Source organism: Rhinopithecus roxellana, chromosome 4, assembly GCF_007565055.1.
Source record: "Rhinopithecus roxellana isolate Shanxi Qingling chromosome 4, ASM756505v1, whole genome shotgun sequence".
Taxonomy (NCBI): domain Eukaryota; kingdom Metazoa; phylum Chordata; class Mammalia; order Primates; family Cercopithecidae; genus Rhinopithecus; species Rhinopithecus roxellana.
The window spans coordinates 114,259,185-114,281,253 of record NC_044552.1 but is presented as its reverse complement, the minus strand read 5'-3'; the positions used below and the strand labels follow the sequence as shown (position 1 = coordinate 114,281,253).

The 22,069-nt window shown below is 43.6% G+C and overlaps 1 protein-coding gene across 1 annotated transcript in view; it reads right to left on the bottom strand.

Annotated features, from left to right (window-relative positions):
- The window catches only part of FAXC (failed axon connections homolog, metaxin like GST domain containing), a 70,010-nt gene extending 63,972 nt beyond the window's left edge, over window positions 1-6,038 (bottom strand). The window contains exon 1 of the mRNA XM_010367681.2: window positions 5,729-6,038. Within this exon, the coding sequence (XP_010365983.1) occupies window positions 5,729-5,994 (266 nt within the window). The 5' untranslated portion in view covers window positions 5,995-6,038. The remainder of the gene's footprint in view (window positions 1-5,728) is intronic.
- Window positions 6,039-22,069: the final 16,031 nt, after the last annotated feature.

Here is a 22,069-nt window from a genome sequence, read left to right as displayed (position 1 = left end):
TAGGGAAACTGAGACTGAATATTCTGGTCCCTCTTCCCAACTGCCCATGCCCTCACCTAACCCTTCTTTCACCTGTAATGCTGTGGAACCCACCTTCTGGATGCTCTCTCTCTAGCTCTGTCTTCCTTATTTTCTGCCTTCGCAGCATCCCCACTTTTACCATACAGCATGTATTTTAGTACCCCTGCTTTTTCCCCTTTCTTCTGTCTCAGCCACACATCCATCTTTTCCTTTGGCTACTCTTTTGGGTGGGGAGGACTTCCCTGCACACAGTTTTTCAATAACCACTACATAATGGAATGAATCCTGGATTCCAAGTCTGGACACCTGGTGTCAAATCCAAGCCCTGCTTCCCTTACTGGCCACATTAGCCTAGATCTCTCCACCATCTTCACCTGGAGAGTGAGGACAGTACCAATTCTGTAGGGATTATCATGAGGATTACACAAGGTAATTCTGTAACTATTTAGTGAACTATCAAGCATTAAGTAATAGTGGAATTTATTCTCATCCAAAGAGATATGGTCTCATCCCTGCAAGCTCATCATTCCACACAGCCCCACTCATACCCCGCTCCTCGGGACCCTTTTGCAATTCTGGTGTCAAATCCAAGCCCTGCTTCCCTTACTGGCCACATTAGCCTAGATCTCTCCACCATCTTCACCTGGAGAGTGAGGACAGTACCAATTCTGTAGGGATTATCATGAGGATTACATAAGGTAATACTGTAACTATTTAGTGAACTCTCAAGCATTAAGTAATAGTGGAATTTATTCTCATCCAAAGAGATATGGTCTCATCCCTGCAAGCTCATCATTCCACACAGCCCCACTCATACCCCACTCCTCGGGACCCTTTTGCAATTTCCATCTTCATTTGACCCAGCCGATTCCCAGTCAGATAAACTTCACTCTTCCTTCCCCTTGGCCTTCCCTGAGCCTCTGGTTCCCTCGCATTGTTCCCAGTACAACGCCACACCTGCTTCTTTCTACCCAAGCAAGAATAATTTCTTTGTATCTTCATCACATGGATGCCCACTTCATGCAGATCCCCATTGAGTAAAACAAACTCTCTTGAAAAGTTTACTACCCAAGGGCCCATTCAACTTCACAATTCAGACTCATTTTGAAAATAACTGTCAAGTCAAAAAAAAATAAAAATATTTGCTGCTTTCTGGCAATATTTACTATAAAAGAAATGTTTTCATTTAGATGGAATGTTTGGGAAGTCAGATTTTAAAATCAAGAACTCATTTAGATGATGTTCCAAGACAGCACTACTATAGATTTGACAATTAACTGATTTTGTCCAGTCAAATTATTCCCATCACAAAGTGGTATTTTCATGTAAATTAACCAGGCAAAAATTTCAGAACTGACAAGAGAGAAGACAAACAAAAAATCCCTGCTCCATCAGCCAGAACGATCTAATTCTAATTGTTAATTTGGGCCATGTCATAGTAAAAATGGATGCTAATTATCTACCAAGCATATGCCAATGACTTTATATATATTATATATATTAACTTATTTAATTCCGACAATGACACTTTAGAATGGGTATCGTTATAGTTTAAATTCGGTATATCATATTATACTATTTTATAGTAGATAAGAAAATTGAAGCTCAAAGACGTTAAACAACTTGCCTAAGGAACATCAATTTAAGATTGACTCTGAAATAACTCCAGTTTCCAGCTGTTAAGCACTTCAAGGCCACCAAAATGGGCAATTCCTCAATTAATCGTATTAAAGCTGCCAGTTTGACTCAGACCACTGAAGCCTGGAACTTTCTGATAAAAGTCACAGCTAATGATGGCCAAGTTTTATTGAATTTTGACCATGACAAACTCTGTTCTAAGTATGTCACGTGTTAACTCATTTAATCAACTCTATGAGAAAAGCTACTACTACTATTACCATTTTACAGATGAGAAAACTGAGTCTTCAAGAGCTTACTGTCATGTCCAAGGTTATGTGGTTGGTTACAGACAGAGTCTGAAATTGAACCCAGACAGTCTGGCTCCAGAGCCCACCCTCCAACAGGTTCCAGAGCCCTCCCTCCAATATGTCAGAAACTCCTCTCTAATTTAGGATCAGACGATTGAGTGAGTTGTTTCCCGCACAGCTATATTTTATAAAGTGACCTTATCATAAAGTTTGTATAGGAGAACACCCATAGAGCATTAACTAGCTAGTTTACTACCATTCCTGGGGCTAACAATATCACAGATGAACATGCCTCTGTATACAGCTGATGATTTGTTAGTTTGCAGAGATCAGATGTTGATTCACCAACTAAATGTTCTAGAAGAGGCTGACCCTGTGTGTCAAAAGTGCAAATAAGCACTGGTAATGAAGTTATTACTTAGTCATTCAATTTACAAACAAAAATTTCCAAAGCCTGATTGAATTTAAGACAGCTGCCAAGCTATCTCTACTCAGGGAAAACAAAGTAGTGTGTTGGAACAATATTTATTTAAAAATATGGTGCTAAAAAAACATGGATAAAACCCCCAAAAGCCTACTATGGTTATATTCATTAATTAAATATCCTAAATAATTCTCACCTGTCAGCTTTACTCTTCCACTCTAGAGACATAGTCATAGATTAAGGTTATGTCTATGCTGCAGAAAATCCAAGTAGGCTGGGGAAGAGTTTACAATAGCCAGTAAACTCAGGGAAGTCATTTTAAGGTGTATTTTCCGTCTCACATATTTCAGATTTTGTTTTGTTCTCTGCCTAAATTATAAAGACTGTTGAAACCTCGATTTCACCTTAGTGGAGGTAGCTATCATGTAACCTCTAAAGCCTTGGTCTTTGCCCTTCCTGCCTGTTTTTTTCCCTTTGCCCCTCCACTCCTCTTTCCCTAGAGGCTGCAAGAAAGGCACCTGCTACAGGCCTGTCTTCCTGAGCAATGCTTCAGTTCTCCACATTGCTCTTCCTTCCTCTTCCTCCAACAAAACTGATTTCAAAGTAGGTACTTTCTTTTTTTTTTTTTTTGAGACAGAGTCTCGCTCTGTCACCAGGCTGGAGTGCAGTGGCACGATCTCGGCTCACTGCAACCTCCGCCTTCCAGGTTCAACCGATTCTCCTGCCTCAGCTTCCCGAGTAGCTGTAGGACTACAGGCGCATGCCACTATGCCAGGCTAATTTTTGTTTTTGTTTGTTTTTAGTAGAGACGGGGTTTCACAATGTTGACCAGGATGGTCTCAATCTTTTGACCTCATGATCCGCCTGCCTCGGCCTCCCAAAGTGCTGGGATTACAGGCGTGAGCCACCGCGCCCAGCCAAAGTAGATACTATCTAAGAGGCAGTGGTTAAAAAAATGCAGGCTCTGATATGAATCTAGATCCTGCTACTCTTAACTGTGTGATCTTGGCCAAGTTGCTTAACCTCCCTGAGCTGCAATTTCCTTATCTATGAAACAGGTGTCAAGCTTCAAGCAACAGTTGCGAGGAATAAATGCAGTCACATATGCAAAGCCCATATATGCAGAGTCCCTACTCAAGTGTTCAGAAATAGCCCTTTTTCATTGTTTGCATTACTTCAGAGGTATCTAATTCAACTCAAACATTAGTCCAGAAACAAAACTGGCCAAGCATGGTGGCTCACACCTATAAACCCAACATTTTGGGAAGCCAAGGAGGGAGGACTGCTTGAGGCCAGGAGTTTGAGACCAGCCTGGTCAATACCATGAGACCCCATCTCCACAAAAAAGTTAAAAAAAAAAAAAAAATTAGCCATGCCTGTAATCCCAGCAACTCAGCAGACTGAGGCCAGAGGATCGCTTGAGCCCAGGAGTTCAAGAGCAGCCTGGCCAATATGGTGAAACCCCATCTCTACTAAAAATACAAAAATTATCCAGAAGCGGTGGTGCATGCCTGTAATCCCAGCTACTCAGGAGGTTGAGCCAGGAGAATCTCTTGAACCAGGGAGGCAGAGGTTGCAAAGAGCTGAGATCGAGCCACTGCATTCCAGCATGGGTGACGGAGCGAGACTATGTCTCAAAACAAAAAACAAAAAAAAAAGAAAAAGTGCATCAACCTAGGATTAAACTCCTTAGTCCAAATAAGCATCCAGTGCTGAGGTTTATAGTCCCCTAAATGAGTTAGGAGCTATCTGTGGGCAGAGAGCTCTCCAGGCTCCAGTAATCACACCTGCCAGGGCATGGCCTACTCCAGAGTGGGAGCTGAGCTCCATACCGTTTCTGCAAGGTCATTTAAGCTCTGTTTTAAACTTGGTCCTGTGAAGCCTTCACTCCCTCCACTGCTGAGAAGTCTCATGGTCGGGATCTCCTCAAAGGCTTTAGACTAGAATACAACTGAGAAACAACTGGGTTACCATTTAAATTGCTGCCCAAATGTTTTAGTTCTTTAGGTAGCTTGAAATCTAACTTGAAATACAGTTCTAAAACTAGCACAATTAACAAATAATCTAGAGAGATAATTCTCTTCAAATTTTTTTTGTTTGGTTCAGCTAGATTCAAGGCAATGTGTTAAGTGAGAGAATTAAATGTGCAACAAGCTTAAAATAAACTTCCTCAAATATGGCTACATAATATGAAAACCAATACATTTCCCCAAACCTAAATGATTTCCCACCCTCTCAGAGATGGGAACTATTCAAAATATGTATGTTAGGCCAAATACCTGCATTAGGCTGTCACAATAATCTCCTCGGATCCCTGCAGGCTAGTAAAGGTCACCTATCACTGTCTTTGTTTATAACCTATTGTGTAGGATTCCTCCACTGGAATAAGGCAGTGTGGACACATTTCTTCCACTTTAGAAAATACTGGCACAGGGACAGTCTGAGCTATTGAAAACTGGGCTTCTGGTAATCTTCCAGTGACGGAGGGCTAAAATGCACGGAAATTTTAACCATAAACTGATGTATCAATTAGCCAAACGACTGTCTCAGTGCCCTGTGGTATTACTCTACCCAAACAAAAATCTCGTGCCGGTTGGATGTACCAACAACAGGGGCCTCCATTTTCTGGTATTTCCAACTCAATCTTGTAAACATTCTGCGGCAGCGGATGCAACTGTTTACGGCACTGGGCGACTCCGTGTTATGCCCAACACACCCATGTGCTAGCCTGTCCTACTGCTCACACAACAATGACATCTAAGCCTGAAGATGGTGCTTGGCGTTCAATACCAGAGAAGCAGAGAACCAGGTTAAGGCTGCATCAAAGCTGCACACCACTACACTTGGTCATGCATCTTTAACAGGGACCCGCAGGTTTCTGCAGCTTTTGCAATTTTTCAGCCTTTTGATGTTGACATTTAGGGAAGGATGGTGAAGAACTAACCTTTAAGTAAAAGATAAGGTTAGCAGTTAATATTCCAGCATTATTACTTATAAACAAGGCATTTCATAAAAGTGTAACCTATTTCTGCAGGGCCCAATTCTATTGTTGCAAACACACTGCTCTTAGATCCTCCTCCTAAGGACATTTCTTAATAGATAACGACAAGTGACCCAGAGCATTTTGGGAGACAAATGTTTTTCCCTCCCAGCACCGGTTTAATTCTCCTTTCAACTCCAAACTGCCCCTCATGGCCAGGTGACCACCGAATGCCTTTAGGGAAAGGTAATTGCAGGACGCTTGGGCATCTGGGCAGCGTGACCGAGGGGCTGGCAGGGGCCCCCCTCGCGCCAGCCCTGCCCTAGCCAGGTGCCCCACTCGGTGCCCCTGTGCGGGTCCCTCTCTCCGGCTCACCTAATGACCAGGAGTTCGTGGAGCAGATACGCAGCTGCGGCCAGCAAAGCTCCCCCGGTCAAGTAAAGGGTTTTCTTCCACCAGGGATCGGAGCCCAGCCCTGCCATGATCCCACTGTAATCCTGCAAAGGGAAAGCGATGATGTCCCCATAAAAGGAGAAGGGCTCCTCGGACCCGGCCCACCAGCCGAAGAAGGAGATGCTCTGGTTCCAGCTCAGATCCACCACGCACGGCCTGGACGAAGCAAAGCCAACCCCCCAGTGCATGCTGCGCGGCTGGCTCTGGGCGCCCCTCCCAGGGCCCGCGCCGCCCGCATGGGAAAGGGCCGGCGCGGCCCGGCGCGGGCTCAGAGGCGCGCGGAGGACGCGGGCGGCAGCGACTGAGGAGGCGGCGGCGGCGGCGGAGGAGGAGGAGGAGGAGGAAGGACGCTGGCCGCGGACTGCGGGCCTGGCCGGCGGGGCCCCAGAGCCCTGGGCGGCAGCAGCGGCCGCCGGCTCCCCCCGCAGCGGCCTCTCCGCCCCGCTCTTTGTGTCGGCGCCTGGAGAAGGCCGCGTGATGTCATTGCTCCCCGGGGCAGGCAAACAGAGGCGGGATAAAGTCACCTACCCCGCGCCCTGCCCCCGCCCCGCATCTCCGCGGTCCGGCCGCCTCCGCCCGGGCCGGATCTGCAGGGCTGGGGCACGCCGGGCGGGCTCCGCGCCTCCAGGCGGCACGCCCAAAAACCGCTCGCCGCGCGCGGGCAAGGGCGGCGGAGGTGCCTGGAAATGCGGCTCCACCGCGAGGAAGCTGCAGTCGGGGCCTGGATCTCGGTCCTCCCCTACCCCGGCCCGCCCTCCGCCTGCGCTCCAGCCCCTCCCGCGGGCCCCAGAGCGGAGAACGCGCAGGACTCACCTGGGGCGGCGCGGAGCTGCGGGCAGGAGACGCCACCAGGCGGGGGCTGGGAGCGGGGCCGGGATTAAAGTCGGGAATCAGATTGTTCCGGCCATCAGGAAACCGCTGTGTATTTGCATAATGTGTAAAAAACACTCTTATTACATTACACAGTTACCTCGAGATTGACCAGGTGTTCGCAGGGACGAGATGTCTGGTTTGACAAATAACAAAATACCTAGAGAGATTTCTCTGACAAACCCACTTCAAGTCTCTCCTCTTTGAAGTCACTATCAGGGAACTCGCTGATACAGGGTTTTGGTTGGGGGGGCGGGGGTCCCTCTTTTGGTTAAGAAAATCTGTCTAACAACTGTGTGTGTGTTCAGTGTATTTTTTTCCTTTAACTTCATTTATTAAAGTTCATAAGTACAAAGAATAGAAGCTTGTAATATATGCACAGATTTTAGCAAGAGCATGGATAGTTTTAAATTGGAAGAACTGAAAAAGGAAACAGGGCAGTGGAGGTTCATCACTCTTAAGGTGGAAGGATGGATCAAAGAAACCTCCAGACTTTTGCCTGGGGAGCAGAGATTGAGGTGCAAAAGTACTCCCCCCTTTTTTCCTCTCCTGCCACACCAGCCCCTTAGAACAGGCAGGGAGTGTGGTCCTGTTGTTAAAAAAATAATAAATATGGACGTGTTGCCTCAACGAGACAGGGGGAGGGGCTAGTCAGCTGATACCTAGGCACCAGCATGCGAGACGCCCCAGACACTCCTGGGAACGTGTGACTTCCCAGGAAGAAGTAATGTGTGTGGTTTTAAGTGAAGTTCCCGTGAGTAGGTTGCAAGGAGTGAAACCCAACGACCTCCTGGGGTGACTGAAGTGGTCACCAGCCGATCTTGCAAGGAGAGAGACCAGAAAGCTGCCTGGCCTTGTTGGCAAGAAGCAGAGTAGTTAAGTTTGGGACCAGAGCTGCAGTGCTCTGGAAGAGGGAACAAGGAGGGCTGGCACCAGGGATTCTCCATGCTCCTTCTGTGCCCTTCCCACAGAGCGCTCAGTCTTTGCTCTCAGTGAACACTGAGCCAATATTTAAAGAATATAAGTTCGATACTTGGGATCACATTATTTGCGTATCTAGGTCTAGGCATGGGGATGGGCATAAATTACCTTGAGTGGAAGAACATGGAAGGCAAAAGGGAGAGTCAATCCTGACAAACCTAATGCCCAAAAACAAGTTAGAAACCAGAAGAAGTATAGTATTTTTATCCCAGAAAGACACTGACTACAATTGACTCTCACTCATGGTGACCCGCCCCACTCACACATGCAGGCCAGGGGCCCACTGCTGCTTCCTGGGAGTATCAGACAACTGTTGAGCATCAGCTGGTCTCTGGTTCAAACATGGTTTACATTTTTAGAGGAACACTGCAGTGAAAGTCTTTAAGAAGCAGATGTGGGCTGGGCGCAGGTGGTTCACACCTGTAATCCCAACACTTTGGGAGGCTGAGGCCAGTGGATCACCTAAGGTCAGGAGTTCGAGATCAGCCTGGCCAACATGGTGAAACTCCGTCTCTACTAAAAATACAAAAAATTAGCCGGGTGTGGTGGTGAGCGCCTGTAATTCCAGCTACTCCAAAGACTAAGCAGGAGAATTGCTTGAACCTGGGAGGCAGAGGTCACAGTGAGAAGAGATTGTGCCATTGCACTCCAGCCTGGGCAACAAGAGCGAGACATCATCTCAAAAAAAATAAAAATAAAAATAAAATAAAATCCCACAAGAGAAACTAAAATGTCATCTTAATCTGATACATGTTAAATTTTAACTTTTAGATCCATGGCATAGAAGAGAAAATGTGATTATTGCTAGGGCTGTATAAGATGAATGGAGGAAGAGTAGACTGAGGAGACAGCAAATCTGAGTTGGACAAATATTTGGTATCAGAATGTCAGAATAGGCCAGGCATGGTGGGGTGACTCACGCCTGTAATCCCAGCACTTTGGGAGGTGGACAGATCACTTGAGGTCAAGAGTTTGAGACCAGCCTGGCCAACATGGTGAAATCCTGTCTCTACTAAAAAAATACAAAAATTAGCCAGGCATGGTGGCGGGCAACTGTAACCCCAGCTACTCGGGAGTCTGAGGCAGGAGAATCACTTGAACCCAGGAGGCAGAGGTTGCAGTGAGCCGAGATTGCACCACTGCACTCTAGCCTGGGTGACAGAGTGAGACTCCATCTCAAAAAAAAAGACGAAGAATCTCAGAACAAACCTTTGGGGAACAAGGAAAGCAGCTCTAGCCGTAAAGGCACCGACTGATGCAATCCTCAGCCAACTCTTCATCCAAAGTCAGACTGAGTTCCAGAAGGAAAAGCTGCTCTACCAAGGGGTGCAAGCCAGCTGTAGAAAGATGGTAGACTCAGGCTCAGGGGCAAGGGACTCAGCCCCAGAGGAGTGGTAGTGGTGGGATGAACTCAGCAGAAAGGAACTGAACACAGCTGGGTTAACAAGAGGAGCTAAGGAGGCTGACTCTTCAAAAAATGCCTCCTCAGAATCCCCAGTGTAGAGCCAGGTCGCAGGCTGAAGCCACAGTAGCTATGCAGGGCCTGCCCGCTGAGGCTGAAGGTACAGGAGCTGAACATGTCTGCACCCCAGCTCTCCTCTTCAGGCTCCTATAGTTAGTGAAAAAATTTGAAGACTCTAGGCACTAGGCTGGGCATCTCTACTCCACTCTTTCTACCACCACCACCACTAATTTTGACAGCTTTGGTGCCATACGCATGGACATTAGCTCCAAACTAGAGGCAACTTATTTTTTTTTTCCAAGGACTTTTTCTTAACTAACTTTAATTGAGGTGTTATAAGACAAGAAAAAAGAAGGAACTAATATTGATTGAACACCTATTTGTGTTGTATAGTGATTTTTTTTTCCAGTAACAAGCTATGTTAGGTAAGTATTGTCATTACAATTTTACAACCGAAAGAAACTAAGGCCCAGAGGGGACAATTAACAAGTTCAATTTCCAGAGTGAGGTGATGATGGATCCAAGCATGTCTCACACCAGCGGCCCTGTGGGTGCTCCACCACCTCCATCAGGGGTGTCCAATCTTTTGGCTTCCCTGGCCACATTGGAAGAATTGTCTTGGGCCACACCTAAAATACACTAAGGACAGCTGATGAGCTTTTTAAAAAATCACAAAAAATTCATAATGTTTTAAGAAAGTTTACAAATTTGTGTTGGGCCACATTCAAAGTCGTCCTGGACCGCCAGGTTGGACAAGGTTTTGACCTGCAAGGGTCTCACACCAGGAACAGTGAGTACTGGAGTGCTGCTGTCCATGGTATTCTTGCTTTACACTATTAGTCTGGGGCTCAGTTTTGAACTGTCTCAACTGAATGACTACAAAGTGTCAAATGCCTGCAGATTATACTGTCACCTGAAAAAGGTAGCTTCAGATAACTTATTACGCGGATATCGGCATGCCCTATGTCATGTGGGTCTACAGCCTCGCCAAGACAATTGGGTAAGGACAACTAAATCAGTGTTTCCCAAACCTTAAAGTACATATGTGTCACCTGGGGCTCTGTCATGATGATCAAACAAGAGACAATTAGGTCAGAAGCAATTGAGAAGGTGGGTCGTGAGAAAAGTTTAGGATGTTTTGAGTATGGGCCTCTCAAACATTACCGTGTATATGAGGATACTGTTAAAATGCAAAATCTGACTCAGTAGTTCCAGGGTGGGGCCTGAGAGTCTGCATTTCTAACAAGCTTCCAGGTGATACCAGACCACAGTATGTGTAACAATTGTCTATACCACTGGTTTATAAGGAAGATCAAGAACTCTGCCCACCAGGTGTACCCCATGTTGGATGGTTTCTAATCAACCCAATCAAGTCACCACCTTTTATTAGTTTGAACATCATACATTGCAGATAAGTTTGGGGCAGTAGTAGAATGAGAAATAGGAAGAAAATAAATCAAGACTCTAGAAGAACAATTAGAACAGAGAGTAGTAATGTGTATCCCTTCTGCAAGACTGACCTGATGCCCAAGTGGTAGGAGCTGAGGGAAGAAGTCATGGGGAAGGAGAGATGTAAGGGGAGGAGATAGGAGATAAGAGAGATGACAGAGAATAGGCAATTTATCATGTCTCTGTTTCACTACCTGGGTGATTAATAATATCATGGAGCATTTTTCAGGCACCAAAACAAACAGCATAAACAAATGAACAAAATAATTTACAAATTTATCCTAAATATATTTTATCAGAATAATATTATACTTGATGTTTTAAAATCGAGTTTAAGAGATTTAAAGCCTTGCTCCTATGGTAACAAATGGATGTGATGTGGCACTATTGCTGGTTTTTACATAGTAAAATTTACTATGCTATTGCATTAAAATATCTCTATGTTATTCAAATGTAGACAATTTAATTGATAATATTTATCTGAATTTTGTTGTAAATGTCTGCTTTCTTGGTTTGATTTGTGGAGAGGACATCTCACACCAAACTACCCACCTGGCACAGGAGAACTCCTTTTTTTTTGTTTTTTTTGAGACAGAGTCTAGCTGTGTCACCCAGGTTGGAGTGCGGTGGGGCAATCTCGGCTCACTGCAACCTCCGCCTCCCGAGTTCAAGCGATTCTTCTGCCTCAGCCTCCCAAGTAACTGGGATTACAGGCGCCTGCCACCATGCCCAGCTAATTTTTGTATTTTTAGTAGAGATGGGGTTTCACAGTGTTGACCAGGCTGGTCTCGAACTCCTGACCTCGTGATCCGCCCGTCTCGACCTCCCAAAGTGCTGGGATTACAAGCGTGAGCCATTGTGCCTGGCCCATAGGAGAATTCTGAATCCTAACCAACATTATAGCTGGAAGCCAGTCTCTCACCTCTCACCATAAGGTGCTTTGCCTATATAGTTTCTGATCCACTGGACTTGAGCATTTTACAAACCATTATGCAACTCTCAGAAAGCATGTCCTGTAAGATTAACTTGATGCTGAGAAAAGATATGCAAATAATAACCAGGCTCAGATGAGTGAGAGGCAATTGAGAAGGTGAATCGTGAGAAGTGTAGAACATTTTGAGTTTGGACAGTGTATTAGTTTGCTAGGGCAAAGAACAGAACCCTAAGAACACCATATTTAGAGAATGGGCAAAGAAAGAGAAGACTATCCAGGAAATGGAGAAGGAGCAACAAGTGGGAGGGTGTCAGAGACACAGAAGGGAATAGGGAGTTTCGAGAAACTTAGAGGTAGGATCAATAGTGTCACGTGCTACCAAAAAGTCAAGTAAAATAAAGTTAGCCAGCAGGGCAGACATTGCTGACCTTGGTGGGTGAGTGCATTCAAGTGTTGAGGAGGCAGAAGCTAGCTTGAAAAAATGTTACTGTCGACAGTGTTCAGAGTATCTGTTTCCTTGTCCTACCCTTACCGTACATGATATTCTTCTTCTTTTTTTTTTTTTTTTTTTTTTTTTTTTTTTTTTTTTTTTTTGAGACAGAGTCTCTCTCTGTCGCCTAGGCTGGAGTGCAGTGGTGCGATCTCCACTCACTGCAAGCTCCGCCTCCCAGGTTCCCGCCATCCTCCTGCCTCAGCCTCCCGAGTAGCTGGGACTGCAGGCACCTGCCACCACGACCAGCTAATTTTTTGTATTTTTTGTAGAGATGGGGTTTCACCGTGTTAGCCAGGATGGTCTCCATCTCCTGAACTCGTGATCAGCCCACCTCGGCCTCCCAAAGTGCTGGGATTACAGGTGTGAGCCACCGCGCCCGGCCCGTACATGATATTCTTAAATGTTTTGATCCTCCCTAATTTGAAAAAGCAGTGTCTCCTTGTATTTTTCAATTTGTGCTTCTCTTATTACATGCATGGTTGAATGCATTTTTTGGAAAGATGCATTTCTATTTTGTTGTGAACTGTTCATTTGTTTTGTCTTAAGAGTCAAGTCTCACTATGCTGCCCAGGCTGGCCTCGAACTCCTCAAGTGATCCCTCCACCTCAGTCTCCTGAGTAGCTGAAATTATAAGTGCACACCTGGTCCTGAACCATTCATTTTTTCACTTGGCATTATTTATTTATTTATTATTTCTTTATTTATATGAGCTCTTAATAGAGAAAAATAACTCTTGGTCTGTAAATCAGAGTGATGAAAATATTTTCCCCAGCTTGTTATCTTTCCATTTTTTCTTTTTATTTTACATATTTATTATTTTTGAGACAAGACTGCTCTGTCACCCAGGCTGGAATGCAGTGGCATGATTACAGCTCACTGCAGCCTCAACCTCCAGGGCTTAGGTAACTTCAGATAATTCTCTGAATTACCAAACAATCCTCCCACCTCAACCACCCCAAGTAGCTGGCACTATAGGCGGGCACCACCACGGCCACCTAATTTTTCTCTTTTTTTATTTTTTGTGGAGATGGGGTCTCACCATATTGCCCAGGCTAGTCTTGAACTCCTGGCTCAAGCATTTAGCCTGCCTCAGCCTCCCAAAGTGCTGGGATTACAGCCATGAGCCACTGTCCCAGTCTCTTTCCATTTTTTTTTCTATGGCTTCTTGATTTTCTTTTATAGTTTTAGAGTGGCGTTATCCTCTGAATAGGATGCTCAAATCTATTATTTCAACGTTCTGGGGTGACCTTAAGTCCTGGGGTGTATTAAAGAAAAACTTATTCTGATACTTGTTAAAGGCAGTAAGGAAAACCTTTTTCAAGGGACTACTGCAATGGGGCTTTGCAGTAGGGGAGAAAGATTGAGCTTAACTCCAAATACAACAAGGAAAAGTGAGGATTTACACCCAAGTGGCAGGGAGAGGGGAGCAGATGTCAGGGGGTGGAGAATTACTATGAGAAGACATCAAGGCTAGGAGGCTAAACTGGCTAACAAGATTCCTGATGAAGACAGGCCTAGGTGATCAGATGCCACCTGGGAGATGAGAAATTTGATCAGACACTGAAGGTGATCAAATATCAAGGATGGGGGAAATCTGGCTAAACTGACTTAGCAGCATTCTCTCTAAAATTGCGCAATGCAAACATAGACACAGAAGTCCAAATGTTGACGCTTAGTTGAGAAGACGGCTTAGTGGATCCTGACTACAATTTGGTCAAGAAGAGAGTCTTTGTCATTTGTGACCAGGAAAGTAGAAGCCTCTAGAGATAAGGGTCTGTTTCTGACAAGATAGGACAGAGACCATCCACAAAGACAGACAAGTTATACAAGAATACAGGAAGACTCAGGAAGAGTAGAAGAAAAAGATGCTGTGATTGAGGGGTGTGAACAGAAGTGGGAGTTTGGAACAGAGGAGGAGTAGAGGATGGGAGAGCTACACCTGAAACTTGGAGAAGCATGAGCTTTTACCCAAAAGTAATGGCAGTGAGTGAAGAGAACATAAAACCCATCTCCAAACTCTGAGGTTCATAGAACATGTGGGAGTTCCTCCGGGTGAAATCATGTCCTCCTAGGAGAGCAGGTTTCAGTTGATATAGGAAGTAAAGGGCACTACAAAGAGGACTTGAGAAGGTAGGGTAATTGGTACATCATGAAACGGGCCTTATAGAGGTTGTAGCAGAAAAGTATAGAAAATCAATGTGAGTTAGGCAAGAAAAATTCAAGAAACACTCTTAAGGAGAGATTCTGGGAAAGAATCACTATGGGGTGTCTACATGTTGGGCAATGACTAGGGATAGCAGAGATCCTTATCAGGCTATAAGAATGGCACAACCATCTGGACTCAGCGGCTCCCTGGAACGCCAATGACCTGCACTTGAACTCATTGTTCCCAGGAAAAGGTGTCATCTAAGGAGCACAGAGACAAACACCAAGCCTGTTTTAAATTCAAAAAGGAATGGAGATCTTATGAAATATCAGTGAGTTCTATATCCATTTGGTTCTGTTCCTCAGTGAAAAACAAGGATTCAGATCTAGTTGAAGTGGGAATATCTCGTGTCCATATTTACCTTGAAACTCTCTACTCCCATTCTTAGCTCTGCCACCACATCATCTTGAGAACATATTTTTTTCTTTGGGTCCAATTGGTGCCTTTTATCTCCTAGACAATGGTTCTTTATATGTGCGGCATCACTTTTTTGCTCAGATACAAGAGGTTTATTGAACTCACAATTCATTTTTTTTACTTAATTTTCATGCAAACGGTCAGTGTCAGGTTTTTTGACACAGAAAAAGTTTGTATGTCATTTGCATCTCATTAGTAATTGTCAAGTAAGAATTTCCCTTCTAATAGAGTCACATTGTAAGTTAATTAACATAAGTTAATCAAAACAATTATGTGTTGGCTATACTAACACTTTTATCTGGTCTTGCTTCCATCTTTATTTCTACGTTGACATTTTCTTAGATGTTCAGACCTCCTTCTGTATCCTATAATAATGTAAATATGTTAAATAGAATTGTGGGGACCTCAGCAGTACAGGTTTAAAAAATATTCCTAGTAAGCATGACTTGAGCTTGTGCTCGGTTACTGAACAGTCTCTAAAACTTGATGCTTCTCAATGTTATATCTATTCAAGGCCAGTAGTAGCACAGAAGCTCTCTTAGGTGTCCCTAGGACACATCAAAGGGCTATTTCAAATAGTGTCCAAAATTTTGACTAAGATACTTTCGATGTATTATGTTTTAACTTGATGCTTTTCTTCAATTTATCACTAATATAATAGTAAAACATCCAATTATAATACAGAGAATAAGGATATAATTTTATGCAGGGTATTTAAAGCATTTTTATTAAGTTGCAATTGGTAGCTCATAGTTGTTTTAATCACAGAAGGGGAATTAATCTTTAAGAGAACTGAGGCAAGAGCCCAGACTCTAGGCTTGCTGATGTTCTGTCTGATTTCAATATTTTTGGAGATACTGCCTTGCATACAGACAATTCAAATATGTGATTAAAATAATCCAGCTGAGCATGGCTATGCTACTGCTATGATTATATGATGGCATGGACACTAGATACAAGTATAAAAGTGGTGAAGTGCACAGGCTCAGGAATCAGACTGCCTGGCTTCAGATCCTGGCTCTGTCTTTCTAGCTGTGTGATGCTGAACATGTCAATGTCACTCAACATTTCTGAGAAATGTAGCTAACAATAGTTTCTACCTCATGGGGCTATTGTGAGGATTAAGTGAGATTGCACATGCATAGCATTTAGCACAAGATTTGGCACTTCATAAATCGAAAGGATTACAGTAAGTAGCCAAAAGTAACTATGAATTGTTTGTTTGTTTGTTTGAGACAGAGTTTCACTCTTTTGCCCAGGCTGAAGTGCAATGGCACAATCTCCACTAACTGCAACCTCTGCCTCCTGGGTTCGAGCGATTCTCCGGCTTCAGCCTCCCGATGAGCTGGAATTACAGGCACGTCACCACCATGCCCGGCTAATTTTTGTATTTTTGGTAGAGACGGGGTTTCACCATGTTGGCCAGGCTGCTCTCCTGACCTCAGGTGATCCGCCCGCCTCAGCCTCTCAAAGTACTGGGATTATAGGCATGAGCGACCGCGCCCGGCCAATCATGAATTCTTTTTAAAATGCAATATGAGACAGAGACGATAATCAATGTAGGCCTTCTTTTCTTGGCCAGCTCAAAATCATAATTTCACTAACGTTTTCTGCTAACTTTGGATTTTGAAAATTTTCAAATTAATAGAAAAGTTGAAGGAATAGTAGCCTGTGTACCCTCGTCTAGACTCATCAACTGTTAGTCTTTTGCTACATTTACTTCCTCTCTGTTTCTACATAGGCAGGGACACATACACTCTCAGAAACTTCAAGTTCTGAAAAGTACTTCATCTGTCTCTCTTTATCTGACTATTCCCATTTGCCCCTTATCATGTTCTGACAACATGGCCTGTTTTCATTTTCTTAACCCTTTGAACATTAGTTGCAGGTATTTTACTTTTCAGCATGCAATTCCTTAGAACAAGGACATTTTCTTTCACAAACATAATTATCACACACCAGGAAATATATAATTCCATAATGCTATCTCATGTCCAGTACATATTCAGACCATATTCAAATTTTTCCAATTTCCTCAAACATATTTTCTAGTTGTTTGGTTGTTGCCATTGTTTTTTCTGTCTAGAATCCAATCTTGCATTGCATTTGGTCACTTTTAACCTACATCCCAGTTTAGGCCTGTTAACTTGTAGAATGCCTCACATTTTGGATTTGTCTAGCTTTCCCCTTATAGTTTCTTTCAACATGTTTTCCTTTGTCATATATTTCTGGAAACTTAAGCCTAGAAGCATAATTAGATTTAAATTTTTTCTTAGCAAGGACACACCAGAGATATCATATACTTCATATTGCATCATATCAGGAGGACATAATGTAAGGCAGTCCCACTATGAGTGATGCTAAATGTAATCTTTCCATTGTAAAAGAACACTTATTCATTTGAAATCAGTAAGTAATCTGTTAGGTGATACTTTGACATCCAATAAACATCCTGTTCCTCTCAACTTTTATATCAATGGTTTTAGCTTTGTGGAAGTTATCAGTATCAAAATTGATTCACTTAAGTCATATTCTTTCAAAATGCAGCTGAGAAGCTATGAAGAAGGAGCCCTCACATATCTCTATCTGTAATAGAAATTATTGCAAGAAATTCCTCAAACTCACACTATTCCAGATAAGCCACTAGCAAAGGATACTCGCCTAACAATGGCTGTCTCCAGTAATAAGCCAGTGCCAACTCTTGCAACAAGCCAGTGGATTTGTTTCAAAGCAGCTTACATGGATGTTTCCTTTTTTTTTTTTTTTTTTTTTTCATTTAAAAGCATCCCCTTGCCCCAGCCTCTTCGTATGTGCCTATGGTGAATTGCATTCTGAATGGCAATTTCTTGCTATTCCCAAGTAGATTCTTTATTTTGGAGAGTCAGTCTCTCTGTTGCCTATTTTAGATCGACAACTTTCATTGATGACCATTGCCTGAATCAATTATTACGTTGTAGGCAATGCGAGTGCTTTTAGTTTTCCATTTGAGAGACTGAATAAGTCAGTTAAAAAAGAGTAGAGACAGGGGCTTAAAGGGAAGAAGAATATCTAAAAGTTGACAGAAATCACCAAGGGCTCAGAGATTGTGTTCCTACACCACGTGTAAAAAATGATCTAATTTTATAAGTATATATGTTTGTTGGCTGGATTTCATAAAATAAGCATTTATTCATTTCAACTATTATTTAATAGTGGCTGTATGTGCCAGAAATTACACTAGAAATACAGAGATAAGACATGCAGTTCCTACTCACAAAGAGCTTCCTAATAGAGAATTAAGGGTACTAAGATGTTATAAACACTTGATAGAATAACTATAGGATCACAGAGAGGGGCAGGTGGAGGATGGAAAAGGGTGGCTCTAAGATGTGAATCATCAGTTCTATCTGAGTAAGAAAGCTGGTGAGGAATGGGTTCATGGCGGTGATATTTAGGCTGAGTCTGGAAGCAGGTTAGCTACTCACTCAATGGACAAGAGAGAAGGGTGCTGAGTGAATAAAGACATGGACACCTGCCGTTGCCTCTCAGTTGTCTTCATCCTTATATCATCATGGTCCCCTAGACCTAAAGTGGTCATTCTTATAAGGATTCCTAAATCATTGCTTTCCTTTGTGTGGGATCCTCCAATCAACAGATGTGAGGTTTGTTTGGGTTATTTATCCCTACTCTCTAAGTGGTAATTTGGCTCTAGGTCTGGATGTTATGGTAAAGCAAGCTACAATAAAATATGATTTGATTTGGCTGTGAGTGAAAGAAAACCCAAACTTCGGTAGCTCAAACACATTGATTCTTTCTGACTCTCTGTGTTTCTCTCTCTCTTCTCTCAAGTATGGAAGTCAACAACCTAAGGCTAACATAGTACTTCACATCTCAGGCTTCTCAATCTTGTTTCTCCAACTGAAAGTCTGAGATGACTGCTCCAGTTTAAGCCAACATGTCCTCTTTTCAGCCAGCAGGAAGGAGGAAAGGGACAGCAAAGGGCATACTTTTGCTTTAAGGACACTTCTTGAAAGTTACACGTATTATTTCTATTTACACTTCATTGGTCACAACTAAAAGGCATGGCCACATCTAGCTGCAAAGAAGGTTGAGAAATGTAGCTAAAATACAGTTATTTTGCTACAGAAGGGGAGAGGTTTAGGGAACATCCATCAGACTTGGCTACGTCTGTTCACAGGTGGCTAAGAGGGTCACTGAGGAGCAGTTAGTGGGGAACAAAAAGCAGACTCTCCAAGCATTGGGGATGTCATGGGTTAATCTTTAGAAAGATGAAAACATACCATATTTTTAGGAAAAGATAAGGGGAAATTGAGAATAAAAACAGGCAGGTTAAATACTTTTCAAAACCTCAAGAAAATTTATTTATTTTGCCTTCTCTGAAGGTGGTAGTCCCAAAGTGAAGAAAGTGTAAGTTTTGAACCTATTAACAAAAAATTGGCTGGGCGTGGTGGCTCATGCCTATAACCTCAGCACTTTGGGAGGCCGAGGCAGGTGGATCACCTGAAGTTCAGGAGTTCAAGACCAGCCTGGCCAACATGGTGAAACCCTGTCTCTATTAAAAATATAAAAATTAGCTGGGCATGGTGGCACATGCCTGTAATCCAAGATACTCGGGAGGCCGAGGCAGGAGAATAACTTAAACCTGGGAGGCAGAGGTTAGTCTGGGTGACAGAGCAAGACTTCGTCTCCAAAAATAAAAAAAATTTAAAAAATTTTTTAAAAGTCTATAGTAGTAACCTCTCAGATATCCAGATTATTGACTTTATTAGAACTTTGTTGGAATATATTACCAACACTTCATTCATTCATTTTTTTATTCAATAAACATATATCATGTACCAGGCACTAAACTGGGTCAGGGAATGCAATCGTGAACACAGCAGAACAGTGGACCCAGACTGCAAGGTACTTATATGAGACAAATTTGAATCAAATATTCACATGAATAAACTTAAGCCTGCAATTGTGATAAGTGCTACAAGAAAGGAGATAAAGTATAATATTAAAAGGGTATTTCGCTAGTCAGGGAAGTCAGAGAAATATCCCCACGAGAGGTGATGCTTGGGCTGAGGTCAGAAGGAAAAGTAGAGTGAACTAAGTGAAGGGGTGGGTGGCTAGTGGTGAGAGAGTTTAAATGTTCCTGACAGTGGAGGGAGAACTGAGCAACAGTTCCAATAACAACATAACAACATGAGGCCTGGGACAAAGTGCAAAGCACCACCAATAGTTTGCCACTTTTCATGTAAGCAAGAGAGGAAATAATATACATGTCTGTTCATTTCTGCAAAACCCACAAAACCAGAAAAATAATGAGACTGATCACTTAGAACGAGTAAGCAGGAATGGATGGAAAGAATGGGGCAGATGGAAACTGAGTAGAAGAGATATGGGGGAGTGATATGTCTCTGAGTATAACTGTTGTATAGTTCTGACTTTCAGTACTATGTCAGTGGCATGTATTTCCAAAGCAAATAATTTAAATTAGCCAAGATGTGGGCAAAGACGGCCCAAAATGAAATAACAGGCCAGATGCAGTGGCTCACCCCTGTGATATTAATGCTTTGTGAAGTGAAGGCAGAAGAATCACTTGAGGTCAGAAGTTCAAGATCAGCTTGGCCAACATAGTGAGACCCTGTCTCTACAAATGATTTTTAAAAATTAGTCGGGTAGGGCCAGGTGCGGTGGCTCACGCCTGTAATTCCAGCACTTTGGGAGGCCAAGGTAGGCGGATCACGAGGTCAGGAGATCGAGACCATCCTGGCTAACACGGTGAAACCCCATCTCTAATAAAAATACAAAAAAATTAGCTGGGTGTGGTGGTGGGCGCCTGTAATCCTAGCTACTCAGGAGGCTGAGGCAGGAGAATGGCGTCAACCCAGAAGGCAGAGCTTGCAGTGAGCTGGGATGCCACTGCACTCCAGACTGGGCGACAGAGCGAGACTCCGTCTCAAAAAAAAGAAAAAAAAATTAGCCAGGTAGGCTGGGCGCCTGTAATCCCAGCACTTTGGGAGGCTGAGGCAGGTGGATGACTTGAGGTCAGGAGTTCAAGACCAGCCTGGCCAACATGGTGAAACCCCATCTCTACTAAAAATACAAAAATTAGCTGGGTGTGGTAATATGCGCCTGTAGTCCCAGCTACTCAGGAGGCAGAGGCATGAGAATCGCTTGAATCCAGTAGGTGGAAGTTGCAGTGAGCCGAGATTGCACCACTGTACTCCAGCCTGGGCAACAAAGTGAGACTCCGTCTCAGAAAAATTAGCCGGGTATGGCGGCATGCACCTATAGTACTAGCTCAAGAAGCTGAGGTGGAAGGATCATTTGAGCTCAGGAGTTTGAGGCTGCAGTGAGCTATGCATGGGCTACTGCACACCGGCCTGGAGTAAGACCTGCCTGTAAAAATATAGATAGATACACACACACACACACACACACACACACACAGAGAGAGAGAGAGAGAGAGAGAGAGAGAGAGAGAGAGAGAGAGAGAGAGAGAGAGTACCATAAGAACCCAACTGTGTTACCAATGAATGACATGCTGAGATAGATGAGAAGGAAAAGAACTAACTCGCAGTGGTATGGGTTAGCAATTGTGAAACTAAGCATTCTGGAATTGGGGAAATAACTGAATATATGTGAATAATGAGAGCTAGGTTTCTCATTGTCTGAGAAAGGGTTACAAATAAAGAGGAACGTTGGGGCCGGGCGCGGTGGCTCAAGCCTGTAATCCCAGCACTTTGGGAGGCCTAGACGGGCGGATCATGAGGTCAGGAGATCAAGACCATCCTGGCTAACATGGTGAAACCCCGTCTCTACTAAAAAATACAAAAAACTAGCCAGGCGAGGTGGCGGGCGCCTGTAGTCCCAGCTACTCGGGAGGCTGAGGCAGGAGAATGGCGTGAATCCGGGAGGCAGAGCTTGCAGTGAGCTGAGATCCGGCCACTGCACTCCAGCCTGGGCGGCAGAGCGAGACTCCGCCTGCAAAAAAAAAAAAAAAAAAAAAAAAAGAGGAACGTTGGAATAAACCCTGTGATTTTGGATTGTAATCAGAGGTATCCGTATGAATTCATTATTATATACACACAAACAACACACCCACAGATATGGAAATAGAGATATGTATATTTGTATGCATTCACATATTTCCTAGCTATCTGCTGAACCTGGAAACAATGACACCTCAGTAGTTTCAAGGGCCCTTAGTGCTCAGATCTTGGTTTCTAAATACCATTCTCTAATTAAAGGTATTGGAGTCCCTCGATTTCCAGGGCTAGTTCAGGAAAAATACAAGTTGAACCCGGAGCATCTTATGGCGCCAGAAAAAATGTGGTGTTCAAAAAATTAGGTCGGGCATGATGGCTCGCGCCTGTAAATCCTAGCACTTTGGGAGACCAAGGCGGGCAGATCACTTGAGGTCAGGAGTTTGAGACCAGACTGGCCAACATGGTAAAACC